Below are 23833 nucleotides of genomic sequence, written 5' to 3'. Positions count from 1 at the left end.
CTGGGGGAATGAGAAAGAAAGTGAGATACTCTTTAGAATACAGAGGAAAGACTATTGTGGACAAGGGATGGGAGGTTTATAAACACTTACATTGGTGTATTTGTAATCACTGTTTGTGGCTAGAAAAACCTTTCCCACCTCCCTCATCCGAGTCAGGAGCAAAGGTATTCTCTCCTAGGAGGGAAGACACAAGAATGTAATATGACTTATTATCTTTTATTTGTAAGCCACCACAAAGTGTCTGCATCACTGTACAGAGAGTATATAGTAAAACAGTGCATAACATTACAGGACAATACAATACAACAACATACAATATACAGAAAAGAGTTACCGAACCAGCAGCAATGAGGACTTAGGAAGGATATAGCCTCACTTTATAACTTGAGGAAAGGAACATATGAAGTGGGGACAGAGTAGGGAACAAATCAGCGCAACCTGTACCCAGGAGGATGGGCAGATGAGCTAGGTGCAGAGATGCTGATAGCGGAAAGGTGCAAAGAAACGGGTATGCTGGTGGCAGAGGTAATGAGAGAAGGATACGAGGGAAGAGTGCCCTGCTCATAAGAACTTACAATCTAACAGGGGGCAGACAAATGATGATACAGAATGGTCAGTTGGTGTGAAGGAGGCAGTAAGGTGGGTTAGGAGGAGAGCTGGTAGGCTTTCAGAAAGAAATAGAATTTGAGAGCCTATTTAAACCCTGGGAGAGAGATGGAGAGCCCAATAGGGTGAGGGAGTGAGTTCCATAAGTTGTGAGTGGCATAAGATATATGAACATTCCTACCACTAGGGGTGCAATACCTATGGCACACGTGTTATTAGAATGACATTTGTCTCACTACAAGCCTCTCCTTTCAGATCTTACAGTATGCAGTGACGCTTTCTATTCTCTATTCTCTGACGGCCTGATCTACAGATGGCTCATTTCTATCATTCCCTTAAGTCAAATGAATGTAGACTTATTAATGGTAATTGTATAATCCATTTGGTAATGGGAAATCTATTAAGTGTAGTAAATACTCATACTACACTATACTAATACCGGTTGTATTGTCATTGATGATAGACAAATGTTGCACTGTCTAAACGTCATTTTATAACCAGAGGTAAAAGCATTTTCTTTTGAAAACCAATTTCATTTGAAATTTCAGTGTACAAGTGTATAAATCCTTCCGTATGGGTCACTATACAAACATTCACCACATTTATAAATAAATTGCTCCAATTAGTATGAAGATAAAACTTACATCTTTGAGTACATATTTATTTAGATCCTGCAGAGTTTTCTCCTTCAGGCAACCCTGGGGAAATTATCAAAGAGAATTTTATGGATTACTCTGTAAACGTCCCGTTTTATAATACAATGTAAACAAGGCACACTTATCATGTCCCCAGTTACTGCATAAAGCTTCTAAGTGACACTCAGGCATCCTGTGACCAGCTTTGGATTGATGAATTACATTTTGACACACAAGTACTAATTATAAGAATGATGTATATTTGATTTAGCAAACATGTATTGGATTGCTGATTTGACATCACACTAGCTAAGACTTGTATAGCGCCCCCTCCCCATCAGTTATTGCACTGCATCTCCCATAATTCTTACACTGCCATAGAGTGACTGAAGGAAGCATGAGGGTTATGGAGTTGCAGTGAATATCATTAGAGGACTACATACAGAGGACAACACTGTAAACAATGAATAACCTCTCCGAACCTATGTCAATATTAGCTGACACTATATTGGAGTGTCCAGGGGACTCCTCTCAGTCTCTGCAATTTTACTGGACGATTGGAGAAATGGTCGGGACAAGGGCAAGATCAACATGTCTGCCCACTAATGGTAGGCAGGCTGTGGTAGAGAATATCTTCTCACTATGACCAGCGCATCCTGCCTTTCTAGACCTTCTTCCTGCAAATCCCAGAGGGCAGGTCTACAAAGACGTCAAGTATGGAGGCAGCCATTTTGTGGATTGAACCAATACTCATACAATACAATCCAATATGAACCAATAACATCACTGACACATGAGGCACAGTGGTCTCTGCTTAATATATTAGAACCTTCACAGTACTATTAATTCAATGTTTTCTCAGAATGTCCTGTGACGTTCTAGTGTTTGACATGGAATAAAGCTTTATTTATTGTTCTCAGAGGACACACCTTATCATCTCTGCCATACAAGGTTCTGTACAGAAATAAACCTCACGCTGCTTTTGTCTTTCTCTCACCCAGCAGGGGTGGTAAGAGATAACAAAGGCCAGTAATTAAACAGTCATTGAAACATCTTATGAAGTTGTCTTTTTTGAATATGAAAAAAGACCTGATGAGTATGTGTTCTCTTTTTGTGGGAATGTTGGTGTTGATCACACAGTGTGAAGATGTGATGACTGGCGTGTTTCCAGAGGCCCTGTCAGGGACCTGATCTAGTAAATATTATGGATCAGCAGAGAAAGGCGTGCAGGGAGCAGATGCTCTTATCTCCCCCATATTGTGCTCCTGCTGACGTTTTGCTGGCAGCCCTGTTAATGAGATAATGTATATGAGACTTTCACACCCCTCTTGTGTTCTCACCGAGTCATGCACGTAGTCCATTGCGTCACGCACGTCTTGGAACATGCTCTTAAATGACATAAACAGGTTGCCGTGGCGGTACCCAGTGTCATAGCTGCAGAGGAATTCGGGAAACGTGGTCACTGGCACTGAAGTTTTATATAGAGTAGTAACAAACAAAGTGGCAGATAAATATAATATGTTAAACCTAAATTATAATAAATATACATATATTACACCCAGAGAATTCCTCTTTTGAATGGGCTTCCCCCCAGATGACTTTAATGTATTGGTTTGTACATGTTTCTTCTGCAACTAAATACATTCCTCTGACATGAGATTTACTCTGGGCTGTCTTGGCCAACGTTCCTCCTTCCTCTTCCAAATAATGTCCTTTACCACTAATCCTGTTAATACGGTGGCATCCTGAGTCTGACGTCTAAGAATTACAGCATTAACAGTGGCAAACATACAGTACTGTTCTGAGAATACAAGGAACCCTTATTATATTCATTATTCATAAGATCTTTCATTGATCCATGGTGGCTCAGTGGTTAGCACTTCTGCCTCACAGCACTGGGGTCATGAGTTCAATTCCCGACCATGGCCTTATCTGTGTGAGGTTTGTATGTTCTCCCCGTGTTTGGGTGGGTTTCCTCTGGGTCTCCAGTTTCCTTCCACACTTCAAAAACATACTGGTAGGTTAATTGGCTGCTATCAAATTGACCCTAATCTGTTGTCTATGTGACTAAACAACATTCACTGAAGAAAAAGCACCATTTTGTTTGTTTGTTATTCGTAGAGTCAGATTCAATCACAATTTAGGTCAAGTTAATGCAGGCATCATCATCATATATAACATCAGGCATAATATTACCTCCAGGGTTTACAACCAGCAGTCTCACTACTGAATCTCTGGCCCGACCCATGAAAACCGTGAAGAATAAAAAATAACCTTTTAATATAAGTCTTCCGCATACTCCTTCTGTTTTTTCACAATTTAATCAGTAACTTCTATTACACCTGTACTGTACAGTGAAAAGCCATAGTGGACCCTGCTGACTGAAGTAGTGACAGGGATAAACATTTTCATATGAGTGTATTGTCTGGCTGGGGAGTCGCTGCATATGCTCTGAACCGCGCATGATTTTGAAAGCAGAATGTGGCCCAGAAGGGGGGAGGGGCCTTGTAGGGTGGGGGCGAGGGCTATGAGATTAGCAGGCCCCCATCACCTCTGCCTCACCCATTACAGTGGCGGTAGTTCCACTACTGAGTAGCGGTACGCTAATGCTTAGCTACCACTTATTTCACCCCCAAATAATCACTGGCTGCCTCTGAACCACGGATGTGCCTAAAAGAATATAATGAATTGGAAAATTGGAAAGAAAGGACACTTACTTAACGTATCGGGGACAGTCAGTGAAGAATTCCACCAGACAGGCATAGAGATAAGTCTCTGAGGGGAAAAAAGCACAATCGACCAACCTGGCATTTTTGTACATGTATTATTATTATTATTATTATTATTACACCTACTCTGTCACTATCACCTGACAGAGCCTATTTCTCACCTGACAGGTTGAAGAGTGTGTTGAGCACATGGTACCTTTTGGTGTCATCTCTTTGGATGAATTTATTGGGGTACTTACTCCAGATTTCTACCCTGAAAGAAAAAAGGATGAAGTGGCGAAGAAAAGAATCAGTAGGGATTGGTAATAAAGGACACAGCCAGGGTTAGTAATTTGAAGCAGCCTATTCACTTACTGAGAAAAGAGACATAAACGCGTTAGTTACATAAAAATGAGCACCGGGAAATCTTATTCATTAAAAATACTAATAATCAGCAGACTCTTATCACCCAAAATTAAGACATCCACACATGCAGCGATTGCAATGGGCAATTGGGTAATTTTTACGGCATTGAGCGCAGATTGTTGAGTTTATGGTCCCAACGCAACTGCTGACCCTGAACAACATAAGATCAGGATCTGTCAGTCAGTTGGGACTGGTAGAAAATGTGGACAGAAAATAGCCGTGATCTCACTCTGTTCACAATACAATCCAGCCATCCGGACAAGTTGGACCTAGATCAGACATTACTGCCCATATTTTTAAACCTTTAAAAGTCACTTTCATTGTTTATTGTTTACCACAGATAAAGGTGACAGTAATTTTAATATGTGTGGTTTACATTGACATTACCCATTCTCTCTAGTAGGGTATAATTAGTGTATTTGCAGTGCATTGACAGATATCGTGGCACTCCACATATGTAAGGCATCAATTTTGAAGTCGTAGGTTCACCCATATGCATACCTGCCAACATTTAGAGTTACAAAATCGGGACAAAATAAGTCACACCCGTTCTGCCCAAACTCTGCCCACAAATAGTCAAATGTGGTTGAAACTCCACCCACTTTTATTAAGCAGCGCAATTTTTTTTTACCATGCTCAACTATAATGGGGGCCCCAAGAAGTTGTTGTACCAGGGCCCTGAATTCCTCTTGGCAGCTCTGGCTCTGGGTACAGGTTCCCCTAACCTGCTAAGTCCCGTAGCAATCACATAAAGGTGCAGATTGATCAAACATCCTAAAAGGAAAAGTGGAGGTGTTGTCCATAGCAACCAGTCACATTCTAGCTATTATTTTTTAGAATGTACTAGATTATAGTACATGCTAGAAAATGCTAGCTGGAATCTGATTGGTTGCTACGAGCAACACCTCTCATTTTCCTTTTTAGAAAGTTTAATAAATCTACTCCTAAATATTATATATATTATTATTATATATGTTATTGTATTATAGACTTACAATACACAAGTGATGCTAGTATATGTATGAATCCCTGTAAATACCTTTATAAACAATGAGTTCTGATGTCATACAATTGGTGAGTTCCAATCACTTGTTCATTAGGAAAGGTAGTGTGTTATAAAGACTAATGCACCCCTTCCTGTAAATTATTATGGCCTGCAACCTTGTGCCTTTACATGGTCACGAAACTCCTCTGAGATTTAAAACATCCATATCGTTTACAGTAGGATATATATTAGAACACTTATAATTATTAAGCAATTTTTTCCCATTTACTTTTTCCACTAATAATGTATTGATTACTCGTTTACTATTCTCTCTGCAAAATATTGTTCTGATGAGCCTACACCCTGACACGCGCACAAATATTTTAAAGACATGTTATATGTAAAGATCTGTTCCGGCTCCCGAGGAGAGACATAGTCCCTCCTTAATAGCAGCGCTAGTTAGGAAGATGTAACAGGATTGTGGGTAAAGCGCCTGTAATATAGTTGCTCTGAAATAAGATTTCTCCTAGAGAAGGTGATATTGTGTCAGGGTGAGAGGACTGTTCAGACCTCAAGGTCAGCGGGGGAGATATTCAGAGGACAGAGAGGATACTGAAAGGAATTCTGGTCCCTGGACAATGGGTTTATTTATAGAAATATTAAACCTAAAGGGATCTGCTGGGAAGGATTTAGCATGATGACAGCACCCCCCAGCTATCCCACGCTGGATCAAGACCCTATTTTCATCCTGCAGCTGAGCGCGCAGGGCCCAGCCAGTAAGAGTTGTGTTTTTCCCACAGACCTCTGTTACTCACCCTTTCAGGAAGCGGAAACCATGGGTGCAGACAAGCACATTCCCATTAGAGTCAACTTTCAACAAGTTTCCATACAGGCTGTCAAACACCAGCCCCCTGCCAGAGACACAGGACACAAATACTCTATAATCTGAATGCATTGTATACACTGTACAATATTACCATCATTGAGACGGGGTAGTATCTGTACACAGGGAAGAATAATGCTGTATCATCTCTGTATTGCTGTGCTCAGTACAAGCAGTACACAAATAATACTGCATCATGTGCATGTCAGGATAACATTATCAGTGCTAAGCAGAGCACACAATGCCCTGAAAAAACAAGCGCTATGATGTCACCAGAGACACAAGTAAGGAATCTCCTTTGTATTCAGTGTTGTGGATCCAGGTTTGAGGTCACACAGTTTTTATGGCATGTTTAATGTTAGTAATAAAAAAATGATTTTCCATAGATAGCATAACACAGTGCACCATCTAGAGGCGTGATATGATACTACACCCACAATGAACTAGAGATCTGGGGCCTGATTCATTAAGGATCTTAACTTTGGAAACTTCTTATTTCAGTCTCCTGGACAAAACCATGTTACAATGCAAGGGGTGCAAATTAGTATTCTGTTTTGCACATAAGTTAAATACTGACTGTTTTTCATCTAGCACACAAATACTTGATAGCTTATTTGTACATTGAAATTTAAAGTTGATATTTGTGTGCTACATGAAAAACAGTCAGTATTTAACTTATGTGCAAAACAGAATACTTATTTGTACTCCTTACATTGTAACATGGTTTTGTCCAGGAGACTGAAATAAGAAGTTTCTAAAGTTAAGATTCTTAATGAATCAGGCCCCTGTTGTTAAAGCTGCGCTATTCATTTATTATCATTTATCAAGACTGGATATTAGCAGACAGACCAAGAGGTAAGACGCCCCTGCTTGCTAGCTTACAATTTATGGGAAAATAGGAGTTTAATACATGAGGGTAAATGCCAATGATTACATATTCAATACAGTTCAGCCAAATTGCAATGGGATAAAGTGTTCATTGAAATAGACAGGAAGATATCTGCAAAATGAACATGTTTAAAATAAGTAGTAACTCATTTTGAAATATTATTAATGACAATCATTATATATACAGATACACACAAACGCCCCTGTAAACCCAACTGTTTATTCACTTTTAATAAGCGATTAACAAAGTCATGAATAGTATATAATAGTATATATGTATATATATATATATATATATATATATATATATATATATATATATACATCATATCTGCTTATAGTTGAATATGGACATGCGTATGTCTGAATTACATGCGTTTATAAAAAAAAATGCCTAATACATTAGGTTTGCGTGCCTCATTGAGTCATTTGTACAATAAACAAACCTTGTGGGGAAGGATGGGTCATACTTATACGCAAGGATTTCGTGGGGATATCCAATGCAGACCAGTCTATCCAGCAGCAGCTCAAAACCAAGTTCCTCATAGTCAGGGGAGCGGTACACTGCGGAGAGAGATTCAAAGGGGCATATTCAATTGTTGGCGCTATAGCCAAAAATCTTGCGGCGCGTGCACTATTACCGTCATTACGGTAATAGTGCGCGTAAATACCGGTATTACGGTACTTTTCTCGCTGGATTTCAGCTCGCGGCTCAGGGAGCCGCGAGCTGAAATCCAGCTTCCTAATACCGTAATTACCGGCTTTAACGCCGTGGGGAAACGAAACAATTGAATATGCCCCATAGAGTATAGAAAAACATTTACAGGAAATATATATAAATATATTTGTATCATTTATATATACATGCACTTATGTATTAATATATGAATGAGAAAAGATATTTATTCCATACTTGCCAACTTTTGGAAACCTAATTCCATGAGATCAGGGGGTGTGGCAGGGGGTGTGGTTGGAGGGCGGGAGGGGCGCGGTGAAATTGCGTCATTTTGGCCCCGCCCCCGCAGCAAAATGCCGTTTTTGTCGCGGGGCCAAAATTACGCGATTCACCGCAAATCGTGTCATTTTGAGGAGCAAGTTGCCGTATGCGGGATACTTGCCTGCTCTCCCAGGAGTCCGGGAGACCTACCCGAATTTGGGGAGTCTCCTGGACATTCCGCGAGAGTTGGCAAGTATGATTTATTCCAAAGAAAGCTGTGACTCTTAAAAACTTAGGGAACATAACCCTAATAATTTAATTAGTATATGTTAATAAATTGAAATGGCAACATTTCAATCTAAAATCAAGCTAAATATAGTAATACAAGTAATCTATTATTGAGTAATATATTGTATATTTTGAAAAAAAGCAGCTTACAAATGTAAGACGTGCAGACATTTACTGTTTTAAAAAAGTCAGTTTTGGTGTACTGATACGTCAAATAACACACCAATGGTAAACCTGGTGTGCAGTTTGTAGACCTGGTTAATGTTTTAATCAAATTAAATTATCATTTTAGAAATGAGAAAAATATTTAAACTCACTGGCCAATGTGTAATCCATATCAAAGCCAAAACATTTTATCTTCTCCAAGCCCAGGCTCCGATTGACAAAAATCCTGTAGGAAAATATGGAGTTAATGTTGAAAAAACACCACACGCAAAATGGAGTCACAGCCACGACAACATGGAATCTTGGTCCGCTAAACTATGCAGTGGGAGGAGCAGACATCATGTGACAAATGAATGACTTGTATTGTGGTGCTAAGGCAAAAATATTAAAACATATCTTAAATGCATGTGAAAGTTATATAGGGGCATTTTATGCTCACTATGGCTAGTTTTGACGTCAAAGCTTGCAGTTCTGTGCTGCATATTCTTACATGATATAATAGAACTGCATTGCACTAATTGTTTTGCATTTTTAGGAGGTGAAATGTATTTTCTGGCACACACTTCTCTGCTAACAGGGCAGTTTACTTATTCATGTATGTCAGTCACTTGGAAGTTGGGACGGACTGAATAATTATCTGAGTAAACAGATGACAGGTAAGACACTACAGTGCACCCCACTCTACAAAATATCAAAATATATTTTCTGGTTTGTTTTACAAATTCTTTACACACTCTGGAAACTTTCTTGTTGTATTGTATGACACATGTAAAGAATGTTGAGAACGTTGTTCACAGGGGACCTGCCACAGATCATCATAGTTTATTTATAAGGCACCACAGAACCTGCAGTGCCGTAAAATCATACTTGCCAACTTTAGCAAGTTTGCCTCCGATAGATGCAGGGGCAGTTGGCCATGTGGGGGCGAGGCCATGCTCAGTTAATCGTGTCATTTGGCCCCGCCCCCTAAACACACTACATCAGTTATAGCCTATTATGGCAGAGGGCAAGGCCATGATGACGTGTGATTCGTGTAATAAGTCCCGCCCCACCATTTAATTAATTAAGTGTGTCCAGGACCTGGGAGGTTGCCCTGCTCTCCCGGGGGTCCGGCAAAAATTTGTGAGTCTCCCGGACATTCCGGAAGAGTAGGCAACTATGCGTAAAATCAACAAAATATAAACAGAACATTATACAAATAAATAAGGGGCAATAGAAACAATAGAACTTGTAAAACTCAATACAAGAAGAGATAATAGAGAAAGCAACTACATTAGAAGTCACAACTAGAGCAAAGGAAAAAAGGAAACTTTACAAAGAGGACGAGGGTATAGCTAGCGTTAAAATTCAAAAGGGGCAGGAAACAAAGGGAGAGGATAAGGGTGGAGGGAAGTGAGAGGAAGAGGTAGGTGAAGTGAGAGGAGGGAGTTGTTTAGGATAGGACAGGGTAGGACATGGGATGGGAAGTGGCAGGTGGAGCGTGAGGAGGGAATTGCATTAGAATGGGGTGGGGTAGGCAAGCGTGAAAAAGGTAAGTTTTGAAGGAGCTCTTGAACGAATGGAGTGTGTGAGCGAGTCTGGTTAGGACAGAGGATTCCAAAGGTGGGGAGCAGTTTGGACGAAGTCCTGAAGGCTGGATGAATATACATATATGAATATAGATGAATTTATATGACATTAAACAAGAAGAAGCAACGAAACAAACTGAAGGTATTCTTAGACATGAGTTTCCATAGGCATATAAAGGAAATTACAGCCTATTGAGGTCAACAAAAGGTTGAAATAAATGTTGAATATGCAAGAATCTCAGTATTTCATAAAACCCTGATTTCATATGTAACATGTCTGCACTGAAAATTGTCTACTTGTTCTATTATTTATTATGGGTGTTATGTAAGGTCAAAATAACAAAACAAGAAACTAAAAGGAGAACGTAAATTAAAATAAAACAATTCTGCTGTCCCCTGAACAAGGCGGCCCTAGGCATGTGGCTAGGAGGCCTAAATGGTAAATACAGCCTTGATCTGCATACTATTAAAGCAACACACCTGTGGTGGCACAGTGGATAGTATTTTGGCCTCACACCACTGGGACCATGGGCTCCATTCTGGACAGGGCACTATATGTGTGGAGTTTATATGTCCTCCCCGTGTTGGTGTGGGTAGGTTATCGTTGGTGTGTTTTGTATTGTAGGGAATTTAGACTCTAAGCTCCATGAATGATGAAACATTCACTGCATAATATGTTGGCTCTATATAAATAAAGGTTAATAAAAAAATAAAGATACATAAATAATTCTCCACCACTGTCCCTGCCAGGTGTTTGCTCCCGTTCATTACCATGTTTGTTAAGATGTAGAGATACAATCTAATGGTGAAGTCCCCAGCCCTATAAGCCACCAGAACTGCTTTATGAAATGTCCCTTAATGTTAGACATTTGTGGAAAAAATAAATATGTGCAAATATAAAAGATGAAAGCCACGAAATAAGGCTCGACCTGTAAAATCTTACAACTTCTGTAGTGTAAGATGGGTAAAAAAAGCAAGTGTCTGAATGGTTTGGTGCATGTTACATTGTGCAATATTAGTTGACAACATTTAAAAATAGCTTCCAGGGACCCTTTGCTCCCCATTCGGTGCATATACACATCATTAGCAAATACTGTCTCCATGAACCTTGGAGCACTACAAATCTCATCATGTCCTGTACCCTACAAACCCCTCAATACTTATTTTTGCATTGTAAATATTTGTTTTCAATACATTTTAACTTACAAAACCTAGAAGAAAATACATAGTAAGATATTCTGCAGTTGGTCTATATTGAAAAATAGGGATGTTCTTTTAAATTGGAACTGTATTTGGAAATTAGGAACAGCTGTCAAAAATTAGCCCTTCCGTAGTTATTTGTTTGGCTAGGTGTGAGTTCTCAGATGTGTCCCGTGTCAGCGTTACAGCAATTTTCTGGTCCTACGTTATGTATTATAGACACAACAATCTAGTGATATTGGGGTGAATATAAAATGAATGTATTACGGTGGTGCCCTTCATGCAGTAAACTGAGTAAACAAGTACCGATGCTGTCCTGCTATCTCACTATCTCCATCTCAGGATGGCGTTAGCCAGGGTTCACTGCAGGAAAAATTGAATTGTTAGTAAAAAAAAATAAAAAAAGATAAAACATTTTTCCTTCTTTTTAAATATAAAGTAAAAATTAGAAAACAAATATATATATTTAATTGAATTAACATGTGCAGAAGGACCCTGCACTGGCCTGGTGAGCAATAAGACGCCCTTTACTGCTGCCATCCAGTGTTGCCGGGAGCTGCCCCAGTAACATTTGTTTATTAGTCTGCACGGTATTAGTCTGCACGGTAGCAGTACAAATTGTTTTTATAGCACAGGGGTCTCGTTAAACAGACCCCTAAATATTAAATGTACCTTGTTTAAAACTAAAGTTTGATTTTGTCTTCTGCTTCTTTATACCCTATAGGTATTAAAACTAGCGGAAACTGCCACATTATTCTAATAGCCAAACCAAGCAAAAAAACATCCAAAAAAGTTTATATAACCGTAGACAAGTATAGAGGGGATTTCAAATGCCCGGAAACCACCCTCAAGTCCAGACTGGTTTAAAAGAGAAATTGTTCCACTGCATAAGCACTTAAGCAACACTTTTTTTTATTGCAAGGCAGTGTGATTTGTGGGATTTGTAACCAGGATATATAGCCAATGTTTCCTATATATATATGGTATATGTAGTATAGTCGATTAGGTATGTACATAGAATATGAATATTTTTGTAGCAGGACATTTTGAAATCCCCCTGCCACAATCTTGTGTTCAGTCTTAATAACAGTCCCTGTTCCTTGGCAACAATTATGAAAGAGACTGACCCGCACAATAGAATGGCAGCCAATACTATTACCTAAATAGCAGGGATGCACGCAGGGGGGGTTTCTGGCTCTCCAGAAACCTCTCCCCTCCGTGAACGAACGGGCGCCAAATATTGCCCCTAAACAGCAGCACTGTACTGTACAGCATCGCCGAAATGGAGCTGCTCTCTATATATTTGTTTTTAGGTAGGGGAACCCCCCTTAAAAATCCTGCGTTTGCCCCTGTATAGGTTCCACCAGGTCCCCTCTATAACACATGCAAAGAAAAAACTGGTATAGCAGAATGGCTCTAATCTCTTACGCATAGAGATACATACAGGAGTTATGGGCAAGACTATGACACTGAGTATAATCCAGTCCACACTATTGATACAAATAAATATCATAGTCAAATAAATATACGGCATCCGTTCCTGCGATTTTCATAAACACAGATGTCGGAACGATGATCTTCCAAGCAGAGGTCCACAGGTATATAAGTATCCTCAAATAAAAACAACAATATATAATGGTGTAATACGTTCTTACATATCAAATACACGCTTTGAGGATACCATTACCACACTCCAGATGCCGAAAACGGTGATAATAAGTATGATCCTTAAACCAATACAGCACAAAGGTAGAAATCATGATATAGTTTAAATGAACATTAAAAACAAACTCATTCACCTATATCAATCAACCCCTCTCGTGTGAGTGCCTGTCCCTTGCCTAATTATCAATGAATACAAATCGAAAAATATTTGGTTAGCCAAACCATTCAGCAAACAATTACTTAGACACACACACAGCAGAGTGTGAGGAAATGCTAAATTCCACTAATACAAAAGTAAAGTACTTGCAAATCAGGGCAATGACATAATTCATGATGGATGATGACATCTGCATACCAATGTCCAAGAGTTGTGAAATAAACATCCCTTAAGTACCATGACCCCATGTGACTGTTTTATGGTTGCGAGATAATAGTGGTTTTGTGGGTAGACAATCCTGGGAAGTGACAATGATATTATGCAGAAGAGTAGGGTAATCAAACCACAGCTGCGGAGATTGGGAGATGTAAAGGGATAAAAGTCAATCAGGACCTGAATCTGACACCTGAAACATGATCATTTGGGTCTAGAGACTATTTTACTGTCTCCCTCCTTTCTGAGTTTCTGCACCCCCTCACTAGGTTGTAGATACAGCCTAAGTCCTGATATATGTATATATATATATATATATACAAATATAGATACGTAATTAGGGATGTATTGACTACTCTGCCACTCACCTGTGGTGGAAGTCTCTGTTCAGTGCTGGTAAATCCACAATGCTAGTGTCTATGGAGCCGAGATGCTGGTCTGGCAGCTGGCAACCATCAGTGCCCATGCTATGCTCCTTGCTGATGCTGCCCATGACCACACTGCTTTCTCTGCCAGCTGTGTGCTCAGTGCTGCTCTTAGTCTACTCTGAGTGCCATATCCCTAAAGCTAAACACTTACAGGTCCAAGGGTCTATCTTATGCTGCAGATTATGTTATCAGAAGAGGACAGCCGTTGCCTCATCCCTCCCTTCTACGCCTGTTCCAGCAGTCCCCCTCCTCCCTCCAATCCCTCCACTTCCCAATTCTCTGCTTGATACTCAGTTTCTCTCACTCATCCACATACACACAATGTGTACGTCTATTTGTTTTATTCTTCCTTCGACTTGATAAGAACTCCCAAAGATATTTCTTGTTGGTTTAAATTAATACTCCCTCTTCTTACCATAATGCTTGCTCACACATTGCAGGTATTCTACTTAGTCTGCTCTAAATGCAGTGCAGAAATGACCACACTTATGCACATAAGGTCTGGTTTTATGTACTTAAGTGCATCTACACAACGTAAACATGCAATTTGGTGCAAAAGTGATGCTCTGGCCACAGCTTGCCTCTGCATTTAGAGTTGTGTGTATCTTGCACTTGGAGAGGGGGATCAGCTTGTTAATGTGTCAGTGCAGCACATTAAGTGTATGCAGAAGTAAGTTAAGCTTGCCCCTTTGAGATGCGTCTCATTTTCAGTTACATGTTCATCTTGAAATACATTAGGTAGCACCTTCATAAACCGTGTGCACATTATGAAGTTGTTGATGATGATTATTTCATCTTTTCTCTGGACACATCTATATACTAGATTTAAGATTTAAGAGCCGACTTGTAATATTGAGAATTTCAACTCTAAAAGCGCCTAGGATATTCGTTTTGCTTTTTATTAAATGTCAATGCTATTCATTTCAAATAATTTAATGGTTGGGGCTGGTTGCAGGAAGAGAGGCCTAATTATTGAACGTGGGTGCTATTGATTTAACTGCGGGACTGGTTGGGGCTTTCTAAATATGATTTACCTGTCTTTCTAAATTTGTTTGTTACCTGATCCAAACAAGCAGCAACTGAGCTTAAGACACTACCAGACAGCAGGTAGTGAAAGATGCAAGAACAGGTAGGAGAGAGCAGGATAGTCGGCCAACTGTCCTGAATCGGGTGGGGCAGTCCCAAATTTGGGTGACTGTCCCGCTTAGTCAGGATTAGGTCCATCTGCATGGACAGTTGGGAGGTATGTCCTGCTTCACACTGCTCTGCTTGTGGAGGGAGAGCTGTGTGCACCTATTGGCTGTGTATTTGTTTAAAATGATAGCCGTATTACATCTAACCCCCCCCCCCCCATCTTAAGAACCCCGAGCCCCCCAGAGCCTTAATCCCGCTCTGTGGTATATACTAGTATTGCTACAGAGCTGGTGTAATATAGCTGCATTCGCAGAAAGACTGTGTATATTTCTGCATTGCTACAAAAACTGTTATATACCAGGCTTGCTGCAAAGATAGTGTTATATACCTGCATTTCCATAAAGACTGAGTTATATTTCTGCATTGTCTTTTGGCTGTGAGTCATCCCTGCACTACCTCAGAGTCCTTGTTATCACCTGGCTTCTCTTGATTACTGTAGTATCCAGTGTGCTTGTATTCATACCATCATTATATGCAGTAAACTGCAATAAAGTCCATTATGTTTTTACTATTACATCACCTTGTATTCCTAACACTCTCACAGCAGCAAATCTACCTCAATGGTGGAATTGGAACCATTGGCTCCTTTAGTCCTAATGAGATCCATGCTACTTCACTAATAAGCAGATGGTGGCACAAGGTGGTGGCATAAGGAGCAAGGGCAACTAAAACATGTAGTCCAGGCATGGAGCATAGATCCTTCGACACTTTACATAACAGTGGGAATTTCCATATGATACTTGTGTACAGGCTACTCTATACGCTATACTTTTCTCCCTGTTATATAAACGTATTACCAATATTCTGGAGGTCTTGTTCATTCTAATCCTACATGGACTTAATCACCACAATGAACGCCACTGTGTAGTGACACGGGGTGATGACATCCTAGCACCTGAGTATCTCCATTGTATATGTGCCATATTAAGAAAGCCTATACATCATTATGGGAAAGGGGGGAGTGGGGGCTCTGTGAGTTTACCCAGGCTTATTTAGAAGACATTATCATGTGCGACAGACGGGGCAGGTGTTAGGAAAGATCTGGGAGGCATGGTTAACTATCTACTAAATATTGACATCAGAAGTACTATACCGAAGGCAGAGGACAGGTTATGCCAGAACCCGAGAAGGTAGTGGTGAAGCCCGCCTGACTCAAGCCCTCAACTCAGTGACCGGTCATAGTTTTCTTTGGGATTGAAGGGCACTATAGACCATTGGTCCCTGACAACACTACTGTAGCCAAGCCCCTGAGAGACCTCACTCAGAAACAGCTCTCAAAAGTGCTAGACTAGACATCACCTTCCATGTTGGCATTCCAAATGTTGAAAGGGCTCTTGTGAGTTCTCTAGTACTGGGAGGGCCAAATGACAATAACAACTTTATTGTACAGGCTGAAGAGTTCCATTACAGATTTGTAGCAGTACTGGCCTGATGGACAGGAGCATACTGTGGCTTACGTGTGCCGGAAACCTTGGAGCCAGGAGGTGGGGTATGAAAAGCAGCATTTGGCCATTCTATGGGCTGTGAAGCAACTGAGCCCTGACTGAATGTCTGGCACTTCTTTGGAAGCAACCACAACCCTTTGAAGTGACAGCAGGACACCTCAGGGGAAATGGCAAATTGCTGCGGTGGAGTCTAGAACTCCAGATTTCCGACTTTCATATTATCCACAAGCAAAGAAAGGGTCCACGGCATAGCAGCTGGACTGGCCCTGGATAACTTTTGGTAAACTCAGAGACTATGGAATCAGTAGCCAAATTGTGGTGATATGGTCAATGTTGTGGCCTATATGGACATGGAGGCTGGATTGTCACTGTGTTCTCCATCAATGGACCATCTATACGTAATTATGGTGCCTGCTATACATAATTTCCCACAGTGGGTACCTACCTCATTGTCTACTTAGGGAAACTACAGCAACCATGGTAGTTCCGAAGATCCCGTTATTTGGTGGTGGCAGCTAATGATCTCTTCCATCCACTCACAGTCAGTGAATGGCTGGCTTGGATGAGCAGCACCAGCATCAGGGACAACTAATTGCTGAATACTTGTAAAACCCCAAAATTGTAATGGCATAGTAAGCCCATCCCAGCATACCTACATATAAATAGGGTATTTTATCCTTTGAAGGATTGCTGAGCCTTAACAACATTACAAATGAACAAAGAGGGCCTTAAAATTTGCTGTAAGATGGAGTTTTTAATGTATTCATATATATATATGTGCAGTAACCTCAGCATACTTTCAGATACAAAGCACCAAGGCACATAATTACATGCAGTGTAGATGCTATATCTACTTAGGTACACAGGTATTCCTGGTAGGTAATGGAATAGTTTATGCATACAGGTCTATACATCTGACACCCCTCTACCTGATTTAGGACTTGCCTAAGAGGTACTGCTTTGTGCCTCTTGTCTGGAAACCCACTGATATAGATAGCGGAAGTGTAAAGTGTCTTGTATGGAATGAGCACCAAGCCATCCTAGTTCAACTGAACAGTCTGTGGAGCTCTGGGAGTTAAATACCTTACCTTGTTGAAAAATAAGCTTGAAACAAACAATACAACAATATAACTTCTCAAAGGCATCTGTAGTTAGAGACCAAATATTCATCAGTATTTGTTTCAATCAAAAACACTAGTAAAGAACTTTGCACACAATGTTTACGTGTCTTCCTTGAATGTCAATGCAAATAAACAGAATTACATTCAATAAAAGCAGTTTAATATTGTACAGTTCTTTATAAGTGTTTTTCATTCAAACATACATGAATTTAGGGGACTTATTTAAAACACTTGTTTTCAAAATAGTCTTAGCCTAGTATAGTGAAAAGGGAGGAATTACATTTATAAGGATCAACCCATAACATAACTGTGGTGAATAAAGCATAATCATAAGGGACTGTATTGTAAAGACTGCATATCAAATGAATCCATGTATAATTTGTGTTACTCTGTCACTTAGGGTGGGATGCAATGACTTCAAAGGAGAGCCTGTCCTGCTCTCACAGGTTTAGTCGAAACATAGAACTTGATGGCAGATAAGAACCACTTTGCCCATCTAATCTGCTCATTTTTTAACCTATGATAACCTCAACCCCTGTTTGACCCTTTATCCTTTGTAAGGATATACTTATGCCTATCCCAAGCATGTTTAAATTACTCTACTGTTTCAGTCTCTACCACCTCTGATGGGAGGCTATTTCACTTATCCACTGCCCTTTCTGTGAAGTAATTTTTTCCTCATATTTCCTCTGAACCTCCTTCCCTCCAGTGTCAGTGCATGTCCTCGTGTTCTAATATTTCTCTTCCTTTGAAGAATGTTTCCATCTTGTTAAAACCCTTGATAACCCTTGAAAGTTTCTATCACGTTCACCCTCAAGGGAGAGCTGCAAATTTTAGCCCGGGGGGCAAAACTCGTCTCAGCAGTCTAATTTAAAGGGAAAAAAAATGCAGGTGGCCCAGTGACCCAGCCAAACTATGAGACCGACCCGGGGCAGATGCCCCCCTGTCCAGACTGCTCCTGTCCCCCCTTTCCCTTCTCTGCTGGGGACAAACTATATTAAGATCTTTTAGTCTTTCCATGTAAGTTTTGTGCTGTAGACCATGCACCACGGCCTACTCATGAGGCCAGGAATACTGGCCTGTGTTTATTCTGTGGCCCTGCAGTGTACTAGCAGACTCAAGAACTGCAAGATAATATCACCTTTAGGGGGAACTGAACAGCTTCAAAGACCTCATGGGATGAGCTATGTCCTGGTACTGGAATGATTTTTGGCACCAAAAGACACTTCAGGGAACCATCCCAGCAAGCGAACTTACACAAAGAGACATGGGCTCTGTGACCACATGACGGCTTGCTATATTTTATATAGGCAAATATTGTTCCATTTCCAAAATACCACTTACAATCAATATAATTAATGATCAGCCACATATTCATAAATCGGATGATTAAGGGTAACTCATACGCCGCATAAAGCTGTCTGTCACACAGGGAATGAGAGAAAAAGAGTATCAGATCAACTAATCCATTTAACCAATCTCTGTTTGGTACCTGTAGATTGGTAAATTTATATTGGATTTATTAATGATAAATTGGGTCTGTGTGACTCCCCATAAAAAACATATTACATTTTAGCATTGGGGATTAAACAAGGAAGATATGAATTGTGGTTGTAAAACTTTGTCACAGGCCTTCTCTAGAGAGTTCAAAGTTATGCCCAGCATACACCAACATGAAGTCCAACCATAACCCTAACTACCCCCCTAAAACCTGGCCAGGATCCAACTGGTCCAGCTCAAATTGGCTTCATTCCAATCGGTGCAGTGGTGTCCAAATTCATAACCGGACAGACAAACAAACCAAATCCATCCAGTGAAATGCCCAGACAAGGCTCCCTGGGTCAAAGTTCTGGCCAGCATACACCAATGGGAGGTCTGACTAGGGCCTCAACCCCCTAGTATTTCTTCTGGGATCCAATGTTACCAGTCTGTAAAGTTTTCATCCAAATCCATCCAGTGGAAGGCTCAGAATAGGTTCCCGGTTTAAAGTTCTGCCCAGCATACACCAACAGTATGTCCAAACAGGACCCTAACCCTCTAAAACCTGTCCAGGATCCGACTGGACCACCCTGTGTTGATTTCATTCCAATAGGTGTAGGGGTGTTCGAATATAGGCTCAGAACAAACTCCCTGGGTCAAAGTACCTCACACCAGTTTCATCCCAATTGGTGCAGTGGTGTCCGAGTGCATAACCGGACAGACAAATAAACCAATGATTTTTATATATAAGATGCTTTGCTGTACGTTATATAATCTTTTATTAATTGTTTTTACTATATTAAATTCTAATCTAATAAGTGCTGTACTTATTGCTCTAAACAAATCCACTGCTTGTTTAGAAGAGGTTGATTGTTTGGCTGTGTTAACTCTTTACATACCAGTGTGGGAAGTGTTAATCTTTCAGCTATCAGAGTGCAGAGTGTGTGCAATTGTGTAATTAAATCATAAGCTTTCTACAGGCCTTAAATTAAACGTAGATGGTGGCAGTTGAGTGGCGTGGAAGTAGGTACCTGTTGTGGGGAAGGGACCAGTTAGATCTGTAACCTTTGGGATGTATGAGTGCAAGATTCAGTGATGTGTGTCCCCTTACAGTAAGCTTCCAATCCATGAGTGTGCAGAATGCGGTTTGTGACAGGTGGTCAGGAGCGGTTTCCTGACAAAATAGAGGAGATACATTGTATGACTCTTTGATTATTTGATAAGTTATCAGATCAGGAAGTCGGCAGAGTCTGGTGTCCCTTAAGCTGGGTACACACTACACGGTTTTCGTCCAATAATCGGCTCAAACAGCCGACATACGACCGCTCGTTCAAAAGTTGGGTCAGTGTGTGTAGTGATACGATGGTCGAAAGTCTGCCCAAATGGACGATTATCGCCTCATTTGGTTGGTCGTACCGTTTAATATTTTCGTTCCAATCTCGTTCCCGCTGTGTAGTGTGTATAAACTTCCGACCGATCCACAACAGTGAGTACGAAATTACAGTCATTGCTCACGACAACATGGCTGTAAAAAGTCGTTAAAGGGACGTCCGCTCTTCCCTTTATTGCCCTAAACAAGGCTAGTGTGTATGCAGTCCATGGACCGAGCGATCGGAACATCGATCGCATGTAAAATCACTCGGCATAAAAAATTGGTTGAAATTTCTGTAGTGTGTACCGAGCTTTACACTAGGGATTCATGACGAATTGTCAACACATAAAAGCTGCACAGACTTTGTTAGTTTATTATGCTAAATATCTACAAGCACTCGCCACCTCTCCCATCAGTAACAGCATATATTTTGATACCTAACACCTCTTATTTCTTCATATTTCCCATCACATTTCTGCAATTGTCAGCATTCTCTACCCCTGTGTAATTTGCCAGAAAAAGGGACCATAGTGCATTGAAATATTGCAATAAGTTCCTCTACATTTAGTTATTAAATGTATCATCTTTGACTTTTTTTTGTTTTATTTTTTAATTTCAAAACTGCTTTCCCCTCATATCCGTGAACGTTGGGATAGTTGGATATCAGTGTTGGCAGGCAATAAATTGGAGCAGTGACCTCAGGGTGACTTGTGTGTCCTCAGCATATCTGTGTGATGAAATATTAGAGGATATAGGGATAGTATAGGGGAACTCCATGCAATATTTACTTTGCAATAAATGCTGATTCGGTGAAAGGTCAGCCAGTCCCATTTCTGATTGACATTGTAACCCTCACACAAGGACAGGGAAAAGTAAACGCAAATGCACATGCTAAATAAGCAATCAGTAGCAGATATACAGTACATATATATATATATATATATATATATATATAGCTCTAAATATAAAGGATTCTAGTATTATTAGGGCTGAATTAGGATTAGATGCAAATTTTGCCTGGGTGCAGAATTCACAGCCAAAAAATACATATTGCACTACAAGGGGTGCAAATGCTTCATGCTTTTGCATGCTGTACACAGATACTGGCCAGCCCTATTTGTACACTGCAGTTTAATGTTGGACTACTCTGCCTCCCCCCCACCCTCCCTCACATCTCTAGATCAGGTTTTGCACTTTCCTTTCTACAACAAATTGTTTTTAGTCCACATTCACACTTTGCACCCTGTGCATCTTATTTTGACACATTTTTGCTCAGAACGTATGCAGGGAAAAATTCATGTTAAAAAAGCATATTAACATGTCAATGCTGAGTTGTCCAAGATACACCATTATATACATTTGTAAGGTCAGTGGGGGTTAAAGACGTATAGGTATTCAAGAAATTAGGTAAAAGTATTGACGGAAAGGATTTGTAGCATTGGATAGTCAAATCATTGTGCCCTGGACTATTAGCCACAATGGTTTGTGAGATGGAAGTGGTCACTTTCACCTCTGTAAGGGGAATCGGTAGATCTTCTATAGAGTTCACCGGCAAGGATAGAAAGCCATACAACGGCTAATACTTTAAAATGGCTTGGTGGTATAACTAGCCGCAAGGGCTCTTGTGTTTGGCTAATTTTGGAGAACGATGAGAAATATTCTTTGAAAACATTTGCAGTAGGCGTAGATGGGGGGTGAAATGTCACCCCAGCATCATCAATGGAGCAGACAAAAGATTGGAATGTTTTTTTAAAAAGCATATTTTAATTACTTTTTTTTTTTTGAAGAATATTTAAAGAGAGGAGGATGTGGATACAGAAGGGAAGAAGGTAGGAAGGTTCGGGAGTACATTCTTAATTGAAAAATAAATGCACTTGGTATAAAGAGACACAAACTACTCAATAAGGGAATTTTACAGTATATAAGCAATCAAAAAGTAAAGAATCCATTAAAATATGTGGAGAAAAGGGTACACTCTAAGGGTCAGAGACTGTGAAGGGAAGGACCAGGGAATTGATAGTAGGAGTGGGGGGTGGGGTAGGGACAGGATTGAGAATGAGAAGAATGCAATAGAATACAAAGAATGAATAACTATGTAACTGGTGATGGGATGTCCTCATAGTGGGAAGTTAAGGCGAACCAGGAATTGGATGGCGCATTCATGTACTATACTGGTGATATGCTCCAGTTTGTGTGATTGACAGATTTTATGTATAAGTGCTTAAATAGTGCGTGCAGGGGTCTTCTTTCTTCCAATTAAGAGCTATGAGACACCTAGCAGCAGTGAGGATGTGACCTATCAGTTTTTAAGTATTTTTCGGTGTGTTAGGGACTAGGCACTGGAGTAGATGATAAAAGAGGTTACGGTTGACCTGTGTGATGAGTGTGATTAAGTCACTGACTACCTTCTAGAAACTTGTAATTTTGGGACCGCTCCCCCATGTATGGAAGAGGGTACCTTCTGCTCCACAGCCGTGACATTGGAGTTTTTTAATGGCTCTTTACAGCATGTTTCTGCATTTACTATATTTATAGTAAAATCTCTGGCTTATTGCAAAATAACATTTCCCTCAGAAGGAGGAAGCCAAGTTTTTTCTCTGTAAATTTGACCAAATGTTTCTGGGCAAGGCATGTATCTGGGAAGTAGTGAAGTTCCCTTATAACCAGAAGGCACATATTGACCTAACAACAGAAAATCATAGTTTCTATTTTACAGATCATGTCCTTAAGTTTTGGCACCAATCATTTTCAGGTTATTATTTTACTGAATTCTCTAGATAACTCAAGAATGTTGGCTTATTCCAACTAGTCTCTGATGATGCTGGAATAAATATTTTGCAATGGATTTCATTATTAGAAATAACAATAAGCGTGAAACTGGAATTTTGTTGATCCCTTAGTTCTAAAATATGTGCGTTGTTTTAATGGGACTGCAAAGCTACCATATATTCCAGGAACCATATCGCTACTTACACCTATAGGGCCTGACTCATCAAGGCACATATCTGGCGATTTTGAGCGTATTGTACGCAATATCACTCTGCGCATGCCTACAATTGGGAGAACGCAAGGACACTTACAACAGCCTACCATTTCGGCGAGTGGGCAGGGCAGGGAAGAGGCGTTTTGCCGTAGTCACTGTACAGTACGGGTGTGCCAAATTCAAGCGCACTCAGCCACGTCTGAATCCTCTGAGTGTCTCCACCTCTGAGTGTCTCAAAGTTACTTGCTTATCTGCCATATCTCTTATTCCAGCTACAGGGCTAGTCTAAGTCCTGGTCAATAGCGATGACAGTCTCGTGTGCATGTCAAAACTTGTGTTTGCAATCACGAGCAACTGTAAAAATGTATTTTATGCTCAGTAGACATTGAGAATATCCCAATAAATGTATTTCATTGAAAAAAAAAAAACTTTTTCTTTTTACTATTTTATTATGTATTAATGCCTGTATTAATAACAGTAGACATTA

At 40.2% G+C, this 23833-nt stretch overlaps 1 protein-coding gene across 3 annotated transcripts in view; it reads right to left on the bottom strand.

Moving 5' to 3' along the window:
* The window catches only part of LOC142151535 (cytosolic purine 5'-nucleotidase-like), a 38439-nt gene extending 24456 nt beyond the window's left edge, over window positions 1–13983 (bottom strand). Inside the window, exons 1-10 of one of the 3 annotated variants that reach the window (XM_075207284.1) lie at window positions 13693–13766; window positions 11596–11652; window positions 8674–8747; window positions 7578–7695; window positions 6176–6271; window positions 4132–4223; window positions 3959–4016; window positions 2582–2675; window positions 1251–1304; window positions 91–174 (exon numbers count right to left, since the gene is read on the bottom strand). In XM_075207284.1, the coding sequence (XP_075063385.1) occupies window positions 91–174; window positions 1251–1304; window positions 2582–2675; window positions 3959–4016; window positions 4132–4223; window positions 6176–6271; window positions 7578–7695; window positions 8674–8692 (615 nt within the window). In that variant the 5' untranslated portion in view covers window positions 8693–8747; window positions 11596–11652; window positions 13693–13766. Of the gene's footprint in view, window positions 1–90; window positions 175–1250; window positions 1305–2581; window positions 2676–3958; window positions 4017–4131; window positions 4224–6175; window positions 6272–7577; window positions 7696–8673; window positions 8748–11595; window positions 11653–13692 lie in introns of all 3 variants that reach the window. The other 2 variants (XM_075207283.1, XM_075207282.1) reach the window with 2 other exon arrangements.
* Between the last annotated feature and the right edge of the window lie 9850 nt (window positions 13984–23833).

The sequence above is a fragment of the Mixophyes fleayi genome, chromosome 4 (assembly GCF_038048845.1).
Source record: "Mixophyes fleayi isolate aMixFle1 chromosome 4, aMixFle1.hap1, whole genome shotgun sequence".
Taxonomy (NCBI): Eukaryota; Metazoa; Chordata; class Amphibia; order Anura; family Limnodynastidae; genus Mixophyes; species Mixophyes fleayi.
This window is presented reverse-complemented; position numbering and strand designations above follow the sequence as displayed.